Consider the following 17,214-nt stretch of genomic DNA (forward strand, 5'->3'; position numbering starts at 1 on the left):
CTGCCCTGAAAGAGGAACTCTAACAGAGAGGAATAATGATGGAACTGAATTCCTTCCAGGAAGAGGGACGGTCTTGGAGGAAGGGCTGCCGAAGGCTGAAGCAACACTTGCTTTGGGTTGTACGTGAAGGGGCTTGGAGGACAGGTTAGGATACCTGGGCTGTTAGGTGGATAGTGGGGAGGTGCTGGAAGGTGCTGAGCTGATGAGTGGACTGGGGGCCTGTGCTCCATGAAGGTGTTTTGGGGAGCACGTGTAGGTGGCTCAGAGGCAGGAGAGCCTGGGAGGTGGGGGTCTGGGTGGGGCAGTGAGGGGTGTGGGCCCGGAGAGGTACCATGTTATCTAATATTGGATGATCAGGAAATTACACGTGCTGGTGGAGGTGGGGACAGTGTGGTGCCCGAGCCTGGATCAGTGAGTAGAGGCATCACCGGTGGGAGGCCCTGGTGGAGCTGCCTGGGCCTCAGGAGTGGGAGTGTGGGGGCTGGGGGAGCGGAGGCTGGGCAAGAGGGAAGACCCGAGGAAGAGGAGGATGAGCAGAGCTCCTAGGAGTGATCTTTGGGAAGTACCTGCGTGTAAGGCGGGAGGAGGCAGCAGATGGAGACCCAGCGGGGTCAGGCAGGCCTGAGGAGCAGGCAGACTCACCCGGCCCTGCTGTCAGGAGCCGGGTGTGGCTGCATGGTCAAGATGGAAGGAGAGGCCACGAGTGGGCTGGGGACAAGCCGAGGGGACGAGAGGGAGGAATCACGATGCGGAAGAAAGCCCCGGCAGAAGGAGGCCGGTGGAGACGCGCAGGTGGGAGTTGGAGAGACAGAGATGGCGTGAGTGGAGTGAAAGGCTGTAGGCAGCGGGGTGGACTCGCCTGGCGGGCCTGGCAGGGGACACAGCCGTGTGGCTTTAGTCTGCAGACGTGTACTTGCCCACTCAAGGGACTGAGGGTGTTGGGGGCCTGACAAGAAAGCCCACTCCCCCGTCCGCCCCAGCAGCCTGCCACCTGTGCTGCTCCTGTCACAGCCACTAGAGTCTTTGCCGATGGATTACAGGGGACATCTGTGTCCAGCATGTTGCCCTGTGTTTGCCATATAGTCGACACTCTCTGAATGGTGGCGACTGATATTTTTCTTGAAATAATGATAGTACTATAACTTAAGATGATAGTGGCTCTAACAGCATCACCCACAGGCCAGCCCAGGCGTGGTCACTTTCTCCCTAAGGGGCTGGTGAAGGCATTCTCACCTCTGACTGCGGCGGAAAGGAGGAGGCCGATGATCTGAGGGGGCGGCATCTGAGTGGATGAAAACACCGAGCCGCACAGACAGCGTGGGCAGTCACTGCATCGGACAGGGCCCGGAGGCCTGGCACACACACGGGACAGTGAGTAAAACAGAGGCCCAGTGCCTGGGCCCCTCGGGGCTCTCGCTCAAGGCGGCGCCCCTGCAGCTGAGGCCTCCCCACACACAGGGAGTTGGGCAGCAACTGCTCTGGACGCTGGACTGAGAGCCTCCGTACTGCAGTGGCTTTCCCTGCCCTCCTTCTGGGCCCATTACAGCCCCAGCCCCGCCAAGCTCCCTGCCCGGGTGGGGGCCGTGACTTACTGTGCGACACCAAAGTTCCACTCGCAAGCCAGCAGGTCGGTCATGGCCTTTTATAGCCAGGCTTTATCCTTTGGACTCCCTAGAGGAGAGGACAGAAGGACAGAGAGGACTCCGCTCATATGCGCTTTGATCCTAAGTCATCATGAACACATGCAGCCGGCTCGGCCCAAGACCAGGACTGTGTACAAAGCGGGATTTGAGGAAAGGAAATCTGACTTTGGGGATGGAAAAAGACCCTGAGAATCTGAATTTACAGGTTCAGGAGCCAAAAGAGTGTGCTGCCTGCATGAGAACGGGGAAACGCCAAGCGCTAGTGCCTCCCATTCGAAACGCCTTCAGAAACACGAGCCCACGCCTGTCTTACTGAGCTGTGCAAGCATGAAATGTCTAAAGACTCGCCATCTTGCGGATGTGTTTATACAGACACACGTCTCCTCTGGTTTGGGGGTGCGGTGAGTGGAAAGCCGCCCTCCAAAGAACCTGGACAGAGAATAAAAATGAAGGCAGCCCTGGTGATCAAGAAGCTCGAAAGAAGAAAACAAACACTTTAAATATAGCTTTGTTTAGAAAAGATATAGCCTATTTTAAAAGCATGTCTGAGCCGCATCGACTGTACCTTGACCTGGAGATAAGAAGGTGGAGGTATTTTCTTTATTGCTGAGAGGCGAACCTGGGTGAATAGCCGTGTGCCGCCCTGACACTTTTTAAATTGACGTATGCTTTAGATGCACCAAAGTGCATAAATCTTAAGTTTAAACTTCAGTACAGTTTATTGAGTTTTGACGAATGTATACTCCTGTCTGTGTGTGCAACATATAAAGCATTTCTAGCAGCCAAAAGTTTCTCCATGATGCTTCTACCACCACCCCCTTGACAATGCTCTGATTTCTATCACCATAAATTAATTTGGTCTGTTCTAGAATCGCAGATAAATGGAATTATACAGCACGTGCTCCTTCGTGTCTTGACACAACGTTTTTGAGGTTTATCCGGGTTGTTACATGTATCAGTAGCCGGTTTCTTTTCACTGAAGCATTTCCATTTAAGTAGATCATGGCTAGTTTATCCATTCTGCATTGATGGACATGGGGGTTCTTTCTAGTTTGGGACTCATGAATGATGCTACTAGGAACATTCTAGCCTGGTACATGTTTTTTTTTTTTTTGGACATATGCCCTCAATTCTTCTCAGGTTTATCCCCAGGAGTAGAACTGCTGGGTCCTGGGGTGTGTGCCTGCTTAGCTTTAGGAGATGCTGCCAAACACTTTCCCTAAGTGACGGCACCTGTGTTAACTCCCACCGGGTGTTGGGTGAGAGTTCCAGTTGCTCCACGTTCTACTCCCACCCTTTGATCAATCCCAGAAACGTTTAGGTTGCTAGCCATTTCCTGATGATTTCAAGGGCAGAGAAACAGCTCCTTCAAGGTTTGTGGAACTGGCAAAGGGATGATGAAACCTGAATGGGGTCACCTTTATCTGAATAGTCAAAGCCTAATGTTGCCACACTACTGCGCCTGGAGGTGTCCAGCAGCTGAGGAAGGAGATCAAGTTGAAGGCTCATAAAGGACCCCACTGAGGAGGCCGGAATGGCAACATTAGTCTGAATGGAAGCCCTAGACCCATGACATGGGGCCAGTGGCTGCCTATTGCTCTTGGGAAAACCCAGATTCTCTCCACTGGTCTTTAGGGTGCAGTGTTACCTGGATCTTGCCTCCTCCCCGTCTCTCCCCTTGAGTCCCTCTCTCTTGCTCACTGAACTTCAGGCTGGCTGTGTATAGTCTCTTGAAAGTGCCCACCTTGGGGTCTTTGCATATTCTGTTTCCCGTTCCTGAAACATGTTACCATCACTCTTTCGCTGCCTAAGTCGAAGTTATCTTCCAGGGCTCAGCTTAAATGTCACATCCTCAAAAACGCCTTCCTCACTGCCCAGATGAGACCAGACATTCCTTTACATTCTTATTTTTTCTTCCATGGAACATATACCAATTGGTAATTATATTTCAGTGATTATTTGTGTAGACCTTGCCTTGGTGGAAGGGTCAATGTCTGTATAGTCATTTCTGTGCTGCCAGAGCACAGTGCCTGATAAGTACTAGGTGATCAGTAAACATTCATCATCGTTGGATCAAACATTGCCGGATGAGAGGATGAGACCTTGGAAGCTAATGACTCACTGGGTGGATGAGCTGGATAACTTCCAGGTCTCTCCTGCCTTCTCCTCCGTGCTCTGTGCCTTGGAAGGTGCTTCTGTGGCCCCCCTATGCTGCTTGCCCTTGGCCCATTGGTTGAGTTCAACCAATGGGAGGCAGAGCTGGGAGATCAGAGGATGGGAAGGGGAAGAGGTTAGTCTCTTTCCCTTCTATGCCGTGGTTGGCTAATGTCTGCACTTCTGTCCTGAGGATTGCAGCTCCTCGCCAGCAGCTCCCTCCCACAGTCCCAGCTCCCTCCAGGCTTCAGGCGACAGGGAAGTCAGAGCTTCCGGTGCTGCTAATGCCTAGGGCTCAGGAAGTGCTAGTAGGTTTTCTTAATCCTGTCCACATCTCTGTAAAGAGTCCGGACCATTGATAAGCCCTTTAAGCGGGCCATCTCTTTGCCAGTGGGGTCCCTAACAGGTACGGCTAACCACTGGCCTCCTCCCGAGAGAGAATGTGAATCAAGGCCGGTGGTCCGTCTGGGGGGATTAGCTAGGCCTTGGGCACCTTCTTTTCCTCATTCCATGTTCCTGGGATGAGGGTTTCTGTCCTCCTTAGGAAAGGGTTCTGCATTGTGCAGTCCTTGGGTTTTGGGTTTTCCCGCCCACACTAACAGCAGCCTTGTAGTTTTGGCCGAAGGTTTAGTAAGGTACCTTCCGATAATCTGTGGGTCCAATCATCCTAGTTGCAGCCCCAGATAAATCAAAGAATCAGGGAACTTATGACCTGAGTGGCATTTCACCTGGTCAACAGCCACCCCCAAGAGGGCAGAGTTGGAAAGAAAGGGAGGGTTATAGTTCGATTCTTGTTATTTCCAGGTCACCAGGCTCTGTTCTAAATGCCAAGGGCAGGTCGTGGTCACCTGTGCCCTTGAGGATTCACTGAGGCAGATTTGCTTACTATAAGGAAAACTTTCCAAAGGTCAGAATCATTGGAAAACAGAATGGGGCTTTGCTGGTGGGGAGCGACCCCCTGCCGCACACGGATGACATTACAACTTGAGTAGAGGTGAACTGAAGCTGAGCACCAGGTGAGGGGTGGTTTAGGTAATCTACTTTAAAGACCCTTTTTGCATCTGGATTCCTACAAGAAGTTTTGGAAGCTGCAGCCTAGAGAAAGGATGGCATCTTTCTATTCAAGCAAGAGTCACCTTGAAGGAGCAAACCATCCAAACTCCCTTTTCAAAGAGAATAAGGTATCAGCCCAGAGGTGACAACACCTAAGGTAATGAGAAATGAGCTGAGCAAACACCTCTGGGGAATAGAATCTCGAGGACAGGTGTTGAGGACCATGAGAGAGAGCTGAGCATCAGCAAGGAATTAGCTGCTCAGGTATCCTGAGAGGAAATGACAGGGATCAAATCGTAGCTCTTAGAGCTGTAAATTGCTTGAGAAATACAGTGCCTTTTTAATTCCCATTTTACGGCCAAGACAATGAAGTCCTGAACGGTTGAGGGGTCCAGGTTAAGGGTGACCAACTTAGGAACATTGTCCCTGTACTCTACGTAGCCAATGGAAATTTGACCAGAGTTGGCCAGGGCCACATAGACACTGCAGGTATACCCCAGAGGAACCACAGAGAGCTCCAAACTCCCCATCTCCCGGGATGGTGTGCTTGGGTCGTGGATGTATGGAGCTGAGCTTGGATTCCCCGGTAGTGTCAGGAAGTGGAGCCTTCATAGCTGCACTGATAAGTAGCCAAGGTCCACGGCAGTGATCTTAGAACCTGCTGTTCTTGGCCTTCCTGGCAATTTCCTCCAGCTTCACATCTGATAAAATGACATTCATTCACTCGAGTAAAGGGACATGGGAGGAGAGAGCAGGGGTCTGGCCCTACTCTGAATTGGTCTCCATCAGCTGTTTCCCCTGCTTACAGAGCATATAGCCACCACTGTACCTGCGGTCCAGATTCAGGTCACATGGGTCACCCCAGGTCACCTTGAGGCTCAGGACAGTGCTTCGGCTCAATGCTTACAGTGCGGCCAGCAGCCTTGGGGAGCCTCCTCAGGTGGCCTCCGTCTGCACTGCACACCGTTCTCAGTTTCCTCCCTATTTTAAAATTATTTCCCCCACGTCCTCAGCCATACCTGTTAGTCTGGAGAGTAGGTGAGACAGGCTGTCTTCCATCAGGGAGAAAGGTTCTCACCCATGGCCCATCTGTCCTACCCTGTCCCTTATGCCTTGGTTCCACTCACCGCCCTCTTGATGTCCTCTTGCCTCTCGCCTGGGTATCTTCAGGGGCCTCCTCTTCTTGGCTGGCCTCCCAGCCTGCAGTCTCAGTCAGATGTCTTCCTGTAAGCCTGGACCTAGAACCAATGGCTCTACGGAGCCTTCCCCACTCTGTCCTGGGCCGTACCTTGCTTTTTGCACTTATCGGGCAGCGTGGCAGCGCTTATTTACGTCCTGGGCTCCTTCCTGCTGTGCACGCCTCAAGGACTGCCTTGAAGTCTTCTGCTCTCCGCTCATTCCAGCGCTGGCACAGAGCTGGCGTTCGGTGGTGCTGGCAGAATCTACAGCCCACTGACCGAGCTCTTGTCAGCACAGTGCTGCCTGGCCCAGGCCGGGAGCCAGAGCCTGGCAAAACTGTGACAAGGGGCTTCCACTCCTGCCTGGTGACCCCACTACCCTCGTCAATGTTTTAAGAAAGTACAAAATCAGTAGAGCTTAGATATAACAAAAGATATATGGCTATAGTTTTCAGAAGTAAGGTCTAGAGGGGGAATTTTATATTTTAAAAGAGGAGGGTGTTTTTGTTTTTAAGATTTGCTACGGGAAAAGTGCTGCTCACCCCAGGGAGGTGATGCCCCACTCTGCTCTGGCTTCACACGTTCAGATGCCATCTAGGTCCATAAGGCATTCCTCCTGCATCCTGGCATCTCCTCTCCTCCACTGGGGAAGAAGTCAAGGTGACCCACCAGTTGGCCCATCCCAAATCCAGAAATATTTGGAACAGCAATGAGCATTTTATAATGTAAGGCTCTCCTAGGTAAAACACAATTGCACATGCTCATAGCTGTGCACCATGGGGCCTCACCCAAGGATGGGGTCAGAGGAGCTGCATCCGTGTGAATCACATCCACAAAGGTAGCATCAGAGGGATCGAGTTGAACCTCTTCAGGAGTACCCTAGAAGCTTCTACAGGATCCAACCCTAAAATAGATGGTCAGTGCTACAGACAAGGGACCTAGCTATAGGTGCCAGCAAGACCTCTAGGTGTACAGTTGCTCAGACTGTGCATTGCCCAACTAAAAGGGTGCCATAACCTGGACGTGGTCATTGCCATGGCCTTGGGTATTGAATAGGAGGACATTGGGTCTTAAGGATGGATATTACAAGAGGACTCCAGTGGCATGGACAGAGAAGGGCAGATGAGCAAAGACATATAGTTTGTTTCTGAGGAAGGATTTTTTTTTCCACATCAGATTTTTTTCATTTACTTGTTTATCTTTCTTCTTTAATATTCTTTTTTCTTCCCAAGTTTGAAGGAAAAAAGGGCAAGACAGTATGGTATTGTAGATAAGAACAAGATTCTGGGACTAGACAGCTTGGCTCCAAATCACTACTCATGAAGTTGGGCGAATTACTTGACCTTTATTGTGCCTCAGTTTCCCCATTTATAAAATGGGAATAATAATGGCATCTATTGTATATGATTGTTATGAGATTAAATGAGTTAATATATGTAGCACTTAACATAGTGGCTGGCACCTGTGGATGTATAAGTATTAATTATTATTATTTTCTCCTGACTGTATTTGCTTCTTGGCAGGGCTCCCGGATTTGTCAATAGTTTTCCGAAGGTTTGGTCAGAGCAGCCGAAACGTCATGAACATAGTTGTTTGTTACAGAAGATAGAAAAGGGAGTTCTTTAAAGGTAGACTCGCTTGAGCCGAATGACAGCAAAACTGAATTTAAACCTCAGTCCCACTACTGAGTAGTTGTGTGACTGTGCAAACTACTCAATTCTTTGAGGCTGTTTCTTCAGTTGTGAAGATTAAATGAAAAAATATAAAGCACTTTGCACAGTATTTGGGATAAATAGGCATTTAATCTATGCTTACTATAATAATTATATCAACGCTATATTATTACTATATTACATTGATATAGTTTGTTGCTGTTGTTAAAACTGAAAGGCTTTGCTTGGGTTAAAATAATGCTTTTGGCTGTGATGGCGGCTGGGTTTCTTCTGCCAGCAAAGGCAACAGAAGCTGTAAACATAAACATTTCACGTTTACTCTCCTTTGACTTTGGAGAGAAGGGGGGACGGGAATGAAATGACAATATGGATCCTTCTTAGTTATATTTTCTCAGGTTGATACAAGCCTGCATTTTTTTGGGTGCCCAGTCCCGCCGAGCAACCCACACCATCAGAAAACTTGGATCTAGAGAGGAGGGATAGGAGCAGAGGTGGGAGGAGCAAAGGGAAATGACAGAGAATGAAGCCACCACCTCCCCTGCCACACAGATGGGTTTCCTGGGGGCTTTCTGAAATGTTCTGTGCGGGCTGTAACCAGCTCTGCTGTGGCCAAGGGAAACAGTCTCCTTCAGGCCAGCTCTGAGCAGGGCTGCAGTCTCGTACCATATTGTGGGGTTACTGGGGACAAAACTGGGAGCTCTACCCGTTGGGCCTTACCTGTAACCCTGCCCAGGCCTGGAGTCCTGCTCTTTGCCTCTCCAGCCACATGGGCTCCCAGGCTGTGGCTGATGAGGTGGACTTGGGAAGGCGAGTAGCTGTAGTTTGTCTGGAGAGGGAAGATTGTATTCTTAGGACATTTCTGAGCTGTGGTTTTTGTGATGTACAAACCTAATGTTGTTACTCTTCTTCTGAGACCTTCTGTGGCTCCCACTGACCTCAGGATCAAGCCCAAACTCGTTACCAGGGCCTCAGAGCTCTCCTGACTAAAGAGTCTATTTTTCTAAACTCTTCTCTAGCCAAATCCTTTGTGAAATTTTCAGGCCCTGAAATATGCCATATTCTCTTATCCTTGGGCCTAGTTTGGAATTCCCTTCCTGTTGTTGTCCATCCCCTCAACCATGAGCCAGCTCACGTCAACACAGCTCACATCAGCCCAAGCCCTGCCCCATCTGGATCAGCCCCCGCATGCGCCACACCCCACCCTTCCATTTCATTGTCAAGTTTTCACTGTAAAGTCCTCCGAAGCCTGGGACCTTATCCATCCTCTTTACCTCTTAGCACAGCTCCTGACACTGTTCTCTCCAAATATTGGATGAACAAACAAACGACATAGAACTATGAGGTGTTTGCACATGTCGGTCTCAGAGAGGGACATTCATCCAAATACACTCGTCTATTGATCTACAGCGCCTCTAGTACAAACAGCCTGGGTTTTGACTTCTGCAGGCATGCAGAAGTAGTTAGAACAAATTGGTTACAAGACAGAAATACAAGACAGAAATAGCTGGGATCTTAATCTGGTTGGAAAACAGTCATGAAAAATGAACGACTTAACTGAGGAATTAAAGACTTGAATTTGCTAAAATGAAGACCAGGACAGGAAGAAACAGCAGAATCGATATAGCAGTAGAGACTCCCCAACATCAACAGTACCCACAACCACAGGCCAGTGATGCTGGTCCACGCCAGTTGCACCTAGTGACCTTTGACTTCATTCAGTTCTCCCTGAAGATGCTGTCTTTTGCCCCAAACAGATCCCACGTGGTGTAGTGGAGTCCCTTGGAGCTAGATGCGTTGGGGCAAGACAAGTCTTGCACTCACTCGCTCTGTGATCCTTTGGGCAAACTAGTTAAGCTTTCTGGGCCTCAGTTTTCTTATCTGTCAATTGAAAACGATAATAAAAGCTCCTGCCTCCTAAATGTTAGCTCTTCCTGTTTTTCCTCAACCAAATTCAGTAAGGTTGTTTAGGTGGGAGGAAACAATTGCATCATTAAAGGAGCCCCATTTCGAAAAGGAAAGGCCTCAAGTGCAACCTCTGGTGGCCAGTGTCTGAATGACCGCGTGGATTTGACTCCTCGGGGTCCTTTCAGCCTCTTGGCAATACTGTCAATTACTAGGTTTGCCTTTACCCTTAGCCTGCTAGGTATTTACTAAGTTTTAAAATTAGAAAGAAACATCACGATTTTACAGTTAGGAAAGCAAAGTGTTTCAGATATTTGAAAAATAGAACTATGCTGATTTAAAAGAGGTTAAAGAATCTGAATGTCATCCAGGAAAATGTTTTCCTGGATGTTGAAGAAATTGATTTATCCTTAGAAGATGCACCAGGCAGTATGTATGACCAGCTCGAGCTTAAAATGATACTATAAATTTAAAATCCACTCAGAATCTTTTTACAAATATACTACTCTGTGTGATCACACACAGAGATACCGAGAGTTGTTTCCTTGGGACTTTTATTTTTAAAGCCATCCTGAGGAATCTCTTATAAACCTGGAGAATTTGGGATACAAACTATACCCTATAGTTTATACATTACGGTGCTCATTAATGGTGGCATAGCGAGGAGGGGCCAAGAGTTAAATGCCTGGTCAACCAAGGCCAAGTGCAGAATGACTTCAATTTTCTGGGCTTGTAACTTTTTATGTTGACATTATAGGTCAGAGTTATTAATGTGTGGGCTGCGGTAAATTCTCATGTGTCAAAAAAATAGATTGAGTCCGTGTATACATAAAAAAAGTTTGAGGGTGTATTCTGTATTTGTGTGTGTTCCTGTGCACATGTGTACACATGTGTCTATGTGTGTTTGTATGTGTATGCACGTGTGTATGTGTGTATTTATCTGTTGTCTGTTCTTCGGACCAACAGATGCTCTATTACGTATAGTTTTGGCACTTTCTAGTCTGCCCGTTTTGACACCCAGTCAATCTTAGTTGTCTATTCTCAAATAAACGGTCATAGCAACACATCTGACTCTCAGGGATGAAGGAAAGATTTGAACAAAAAGAACATAATTCCTTACTTACCCGAATACAAAGTATCCACAATGAAAATGGAATCAGACAACACTGAACCTTGATTCAACCAGAAATGAGGACGTGTTTGTTCACATAGCAAATGTCACTGCTTCAGGCTACAGAGGTAGTCCAGAAATGTGGGAGGGAATTTTTATTTTTGTGGAGAGGCATTTAATTGCATTTGAGCTCATTTACTACAGTCACTTACAGGGAGGCAGAGACGTTAGTGGGAAGCGGTGGCAGCAGCCACCAGAGCAGGCCACCGGGATCAGAGCTGGCACCTGTCTTGTACATGTCTGTCGGCCAGCTCTCATCTCCCTCGTCTATGAAGCCATGGATGATGAACCGGGTCTTCCTGTCTGTTTGAAAATTTGATGTCTCAATTGTTGATGGATCAGAGAGGAGAACCTGTGACAAATGCAGAAAGATTACATGGTTTTGCTGCCCAGCCGCTCGAGCTCGTCTCTCTTCCTCATCTCTGCCTATGCCAATGCTGCAAACTTCCAAAGTTTAGCACAAAAGCCGCCTCTTCCATGAAGCGCACCCTGACCTTTCTTTCCCTGCCCCACCTCCCAAGTCAGGAATCCCTGTCTCTACTGGGTCTGGATTGTGGCTCGAGGTCTTATCTTTCATAAGGGTCTTCATTAAGTTCTTTGCCCCAGACCAGAATCGCACAACCAGCTAGAGGTTCTAGCAAATGTGAGCCATTCATTCATTCAAGCTAACTTTTTACTGCAGACCTACTCTGTGCAGGCCTGGCTATGCCTGGGGTGCAGCTGGAGGGATGGGGTCTGGCAGAGTATGATGGAGGAGATGGGTACAGAGAAAAACTCCTGGTCTGCGGGTTGGGCACAGCCCCTCATCCATCTATTATGATGTTAAAATGACAGAGGTCTCACCTGAAAGGTGTTTGGGTTCTCACTGGTATAGAGCAGGAAGTGGGTGCCAATCTTCTCAGGGCTCCAGGGAAAAATTTTCAGGGGCCTGATTACAGTCCCACCCCAGGGCTCAGAGTCAGAAAAGCACCCGATGTGACTATAGCAAATTTCACTTCCTACAGAGAAAGGATGACTTGCTTAAGGATTAGTTCCTGAGCTGGGATCTGGGACATCACTGCTGCTCAGGCCAGGTCACCTCCTTGCCTGGGGACTGTCCGAAGACCATGCAGACACCTATCTCTGCCCACCTTCTGGTTCGGAAACAGTTCCACTGAGTCATGTAGAGACACCAACAATGCCTCACTCAGAACCAGGATCAAAACTTCAAAGTTCTGTGACCCATCTGCAGTCTTCAGATAAATTCATTTGACTAATGTGATAACAGACACTTCTAAGTCAATATGTTAACTCAGGCAGGTGTTTAATGCTTTATCTAGAAAAGTCTGGCTTAGGGCACCCTGGCATGAAGGCAGGATGGCAGGGAGAGGCTATGAAGAAGGATCCCCCTCAAACTGCCCCCTCTCCCAGGCAGAGTGTCAGCCCTGCTGCCTCTTTCTGGAACCAAAGTTGTCTGGAGCTGCTGGAAGCCCTGCCATGGCTAAGGCTCTCTCTGGCCAGTGCTGAGATGTCAGGTTTAAGCGCTTCACAAGGGATGGGTGTGCTGTTTCTCACCTCTGGCTGCTCCCAACAGGAAAAGTGCGATGGTCCAGATGCTCACCATCTACAATAAATTCAGACATTTTCAGGCTCACCAGGTGTTACCAGAGCAATAAGCAGACTCTTGGCAATTCCAGGCTATTTTCTTTGCCTCTCCTTCCCCGTGAGAGGGAGACTAGCGAAGGTGACTTACCCTGTCCCTCTGGGTCCCGTGCCCGGGACGTTTTTTATACTCGAGCCTTATCATTTGGTCACTGCTTTAAGGAAACAGCAAGTGATGATAAAACGTGCTGTGTGCACTTAATATTTTAATCTGCACAAATATACAAAAAAGGTTAATAACAGTGGTCCAATTTTCCCATAAGTCTGGGAAGATGAAAGAATGCTTGATTAAAAAGGCTGAAAAGTCCCTAGTTGTGTACCGTGCATGTGATCGTGAGCCAAGTGGGCCACACTTGCCAGTTTTCTATTTCATCAAGTTGCTTACAAGTCCCAATGAGGACACAGCAACAAACTCTAATAATGGAGGGTAGTAGCTGTCACCTAGAGTGGATAGAAATGCCCCCCACAGAACCGAAAGGAAAGGGAAGTGTCTGATTAACAAAATCCTCCTCTCTCTGTGTCTGTCTGTCTTTCTGTCTTTCTGTCTGTCTCTGTCTCTGTCTCTGGCAGTCAAGTAATCCCTGAGGACCTGTGCTTTGGAGACAGATTCAACAGCCCCCACAATAGTCTCTGAATACAGTCTCCCATTAACTACCTGTTCCAGTTACCTACCAACCCAAAACACAATGGTTTAAAACAACAGCAATTATTCTATATCCCACTATAATTTTGAATAGCTGGGATCAGGAGCCTCTAAAAGCCCAGGTCATCAGACCATGCCACATCTGCTGAGTTTCCCCAGACAGTCTGAAGGTTGCACATTTTTCCTAGAAGACTTGGCCTCTGTGAGGCCCGTGATGAATTCCCCACAGACACGCATCTGTGAGCAGCTCGGCCAGTTCACACGACAGGCAGATAAGCCTTCAAGTGGCAAGTACCATCGGTGCGTTACCCCATCCCCAAGTTAAAGATGCCTCACTGTGAAAGTTTACACTCCTTCTGAGTAATCAAAACCCTGGAGGGGCTCCCCTGTTTAGAAAACAAAAAAGTTTCCCCCGGAATAGCAAAGAACAAACGCCAACAGTATTGAGGTTTACCATGTGCTATTAGTGTTAAGCACTTTACATATATTATCTAATTTAAGTCTTATAATAATGCAGTGAAGTAGGTACCATTATCTGCCTCTTTTCACATTATGTGGAAACTGAGGCACAGAGAGACAAATAAATTGTCTACGAAGTCACACAGCTAATGAGTGATGAGATGGGGTTTGAATCCAGTCTATTCCAAGTGAAATAAGGAGATGTTGAATATTCAGTTATTCTGAGCAGGTTGTCACGAAGAATTGTTAAGCGTAAACCACATAGAACAAGGGAATTACTTATACGAAATAAGTCAAAATAGAAAATAAATTTCCCCCTGCACTGCCAGACTTGAGCCATCTGGTTGACCTAAGTAATAAGGTATTTAAGCTCTGGATGTCTGATCAGGTAATCTAGGAAGGTGCTGGAGCAAACTCTCTTTACAGAGGCTGGTCAAGTCAAAGGACTTTATGCCTTTCTTTGAAATGGCAGTGCTGGCCCAAGAGGAGATTCGTGATAATCAAATGGTGAGTCAACAGGTAAACGGGTTGGTAGCAGATGTCAGATGGCCCTGACTGCCTCTTGGGCCTTTTCTCTTCCTATTTCCCATCTTATCCTCCACATTACCACACTGGACTCCATTGAACACTGAACATGCCAAGTCTTTTCCCACCCCAGGGCCTTTGCACTTACTATTCCTACAGCCTAAAATTCTCTTCCCTATACCTCCATTGAGCTGGCTCTTTCTTATCATTCAACAATTAGTTTAAATGTCTCCTCTCTGGTCACCCCTGAAGTCCCTCCACTGCCAGCCTCCCACACAACATCAGGTCCCCCACTCCCCAGAACTTTGTTTTTGTCAGATCTCTGGGATGAGTTATAATTATCTACTTGTTTATTTGTTTGAAGTCATGCTTCCTCCTTCTAGACTGCAATTCCATGAGGACAGAGGCTCATCTGTTTTGACCACTGCTATACCCCCAGCTTCTAGAACTGTGCCTGTCAGTGAAGTAGTTATAAATTAATAAAATTAATAAAATGATGAACATGCACATGAATAGAGTTCATGGGCATTTAACCCTTATTCTCAGTGAGTTTCAGGGCTGGGAAAAGTAAGAGGGTACAGTTTCAAGGAAGAGAAAGAGAGATGCCATTCTTCAGAGAAGCAGGAAGAATCCAAACCTCATTAGATTTAGGAGAAACCATCATCACACGATCTGTCACAGTTTGCACAAGAGTAAGGCTCCTGTACCTTTCCCCCTTTCAGTTCACCTTCTGCCAAGTTCATCTGAGGACCCCATCTGTCTACCCCAAAGGAAAGGTCCCTGTCTCTGGGGTTCAATGGCTAAAACCACCTAAAGGTGATCAGAGCTGATGTGTTGATGAACATTTAGTTGTTTCCAATATTTTACCATTGAAAACAACGCCTTGATAAATATTCTTACACATTTGTCACTTTCTACATGGATGGTGTAACCTGTGGGATAAATTCTTAAACTAAAATTTAAGGGACAAAATGTCTGTGAGTGTTGGCTCTTCGCCCTGCCCCGCCACTCCCAAAACAACAGTGAAGTAGAGACCATGAATATTTAAACAGGGAACTTTTTAAAGAGATATTATAGTTCTTTTGGTTGTAAGCAACAGAAATTAATTTGGGTTAGCTAATTTTTTTTTTTTAAAGGAGAAATTTATTAAAAGAATATTGGGACATCTCATGGAATTCATGAAATGGTTGAACCATAGACCCACAAAAGCCCAAGAAGTAAGGCCATCCTGAAGACCCTCATCGTCCCCAGATCCCCTCTGCTGTAGGGCCCCCCTGGCTTTGTGTAGCTCAGCTGAGCATTCTTAATTACCAGGAGATTGGCCTGGTTAGGTCAGAAACTGTCCCTAACTTAATTAGCAATGGGAAATGGGTCCTATGGGACAGACCCACCCCCGTGCACCCAAAGTTGGAGCTGAAGTTGTGAGCTGGGCAGCTACTAGAAGCGTGTGGTTCCTCAGTAATAAAATGACAATTCTAAATCAGCTGACTCTGCTAACTTTGTACAAAGTGCAGGTGGAGGTGGGTATGAGATTTCTTTAAAAGTATTGTTTGTGTTAACCACACCTTGAAATAATGAGGTGATTTACATGAGTTATCAAGGGCAAATGATGACTGTGGAGATTGGGTTTCCTGATCAGCAAATCCAATCAGGACTGCAGTGTTGTTTTAAGATAAAAAGAACCAACTCTCTATTCATTGGCTTTAGTTGTTTGATAAGAAGCATGCTGTCATGGGGAAAGTCAAAAGTGATAAACCAAAGAGGCGCCCTCACTTCTGATGGCAGCAGTGAGGAAAAGACAGTGTAAGAAGACCAGAGACTGGAGCCTGGGCTGACCCATCCCTGTGAAAACCCTCCTGACGCCTATTCCTTCTGCAGCCCCAGGCTTCCCCAGGATGGAGAAGCAGGTTAGAAATGGCAATAGATGGACTGCGAAAATGGTCACAGTTCTTCCCACTCTCTCCCAATAGCCATACCCTTTGAAGTATGATCTTGCAGCTCCTTCCATCAACAACTGGAGTCTTTATCCCCATCCCTTGAATCTTGGCTAATTGTGTGACTCGATTTGGTCATGAAACGTACATCTTGGACCAGCTCAAAGTCAACTGACCCCCAAGTACGTGAGAGACCCTGCCGAGCCTAGCAGCGCTGCTGACTCAACTCACTCTGACCACAGACACACGAGTGAATCCGCCAAGACCAGAAGACATCCCCAACTGACTCAGAGATTACTAACATGCTTACAATTTAAAGCCACTGAGTTGGGTGGTGGTTTGTTATACAGCGGTAGCTAACCAATACAGGGACCCAGCTCATGCAGGCCTGGGATTCAGAAGGGAGCAGCTATCATTGACTCACTGTCACCATTCTTGGGCATGCAACATCATTTGTGGGTGTATTCTTTCCTAACTCCCACATTTGTCTATACGCACTGTATTCTAATGTACTGGCTCCTGTTTAAATGTTCCGGAGGATATAATTGCACCAAGACCCTAGCAAGATTAGGGTCTAAACTGCTTCTCTTTTGGAGCCTCCTAGACCAAAAAATTCATTCCACACCAGATGGAAAGATTTCTAGGTGAGGCCTTTAAAAAACAATCACTGACATATGTTGAATGAACTTATATCCCAGTCAGCTTTAGGAACTTAAGACAGCTTTATTGTCTTCAAAGCGTATAACTCTTCGAAGGTCACAAAGATAAAGAATGAGGTCGCCAGCTATTATCTGCCATGTCCACACGTCCAAATGGAGCTGATTAGCTGCTTTCTTCCAGCCAAGCAGCTCTGTCTTTGTTTTCTCTTTCACTTTGAAATTCAGAACATTCAGATACCTTGTCATATCATGAGAGAACAATCCTGTGAATTCTGGGGAAAGAGTAGGGTTGGTTTAAGCTGGATACTCAAAGTCACTTAATTCCAAAGAACCGTTTATTCTGATAAAGCTGTTTTCTCTTTTTCACAGCCTGACACTCATCTGTATTCAATTGAACCAGGCACATACAACATGCAAACCCTTTAAGGAACTTACAAATGGTATATATAAGCAAAATAAATGAGCAATTATGATATGGAGAGAGAAGTGCAGAGATGGAGGAAGTCCTGGGTACAGTGGGGCTGTAGTGGGTTAACCTCTAATCCTGTTTTAAGAGGTATGGGTAAAGGAGGTGAAGAA

At 47.1% G+C, this 17,214-nt stretch overlaps 1 protein-coding gene across 2 annotated transcripts in view; it reads right to left on the reverse strand.

Moving 5' to 3' along the window:
* Positions 1–12,377, reverse strand: part of LOC120609053 (pancreatic lipase-related protein 2-like) — a 29,246-nt gene extending 16,869 nt beyond the window's left edge. Inside the window, exon 1 of one of the 2 annotated variants that reach the window (XM_039871099.1) lies at positions 12,329–12,377. In XM_039871099.1, the coding sequence (XP_039727033.1) occupies positions 12,329–12,377 (49 nt within the window). Of the gene's footprint in view, positions 1–1,233; positions 1,283–12,328 lie in introns of those variants that run through there. The other variant, XM_039871098.1, reaches the window with a different exon arrangement.
* Positions 12,378–17,214: the final 4,837 nt, after the last annotated feature.

This window comes from Pteropus medius, unplaced genomic scaffold (genome assembly GCF_902729225.1).
Source record: "Pteropus medius unplaced genomic scaffold, Ma_sr-lr_union100, whole genome shotgun sequence".
Taxonomy (NCBI): domain Eukaryota; kingdom Metazoa; phylum Chordata; class Mammalia; order Chiroptera; family Pteropodidae; genus Pteropus; species Pteropus medius.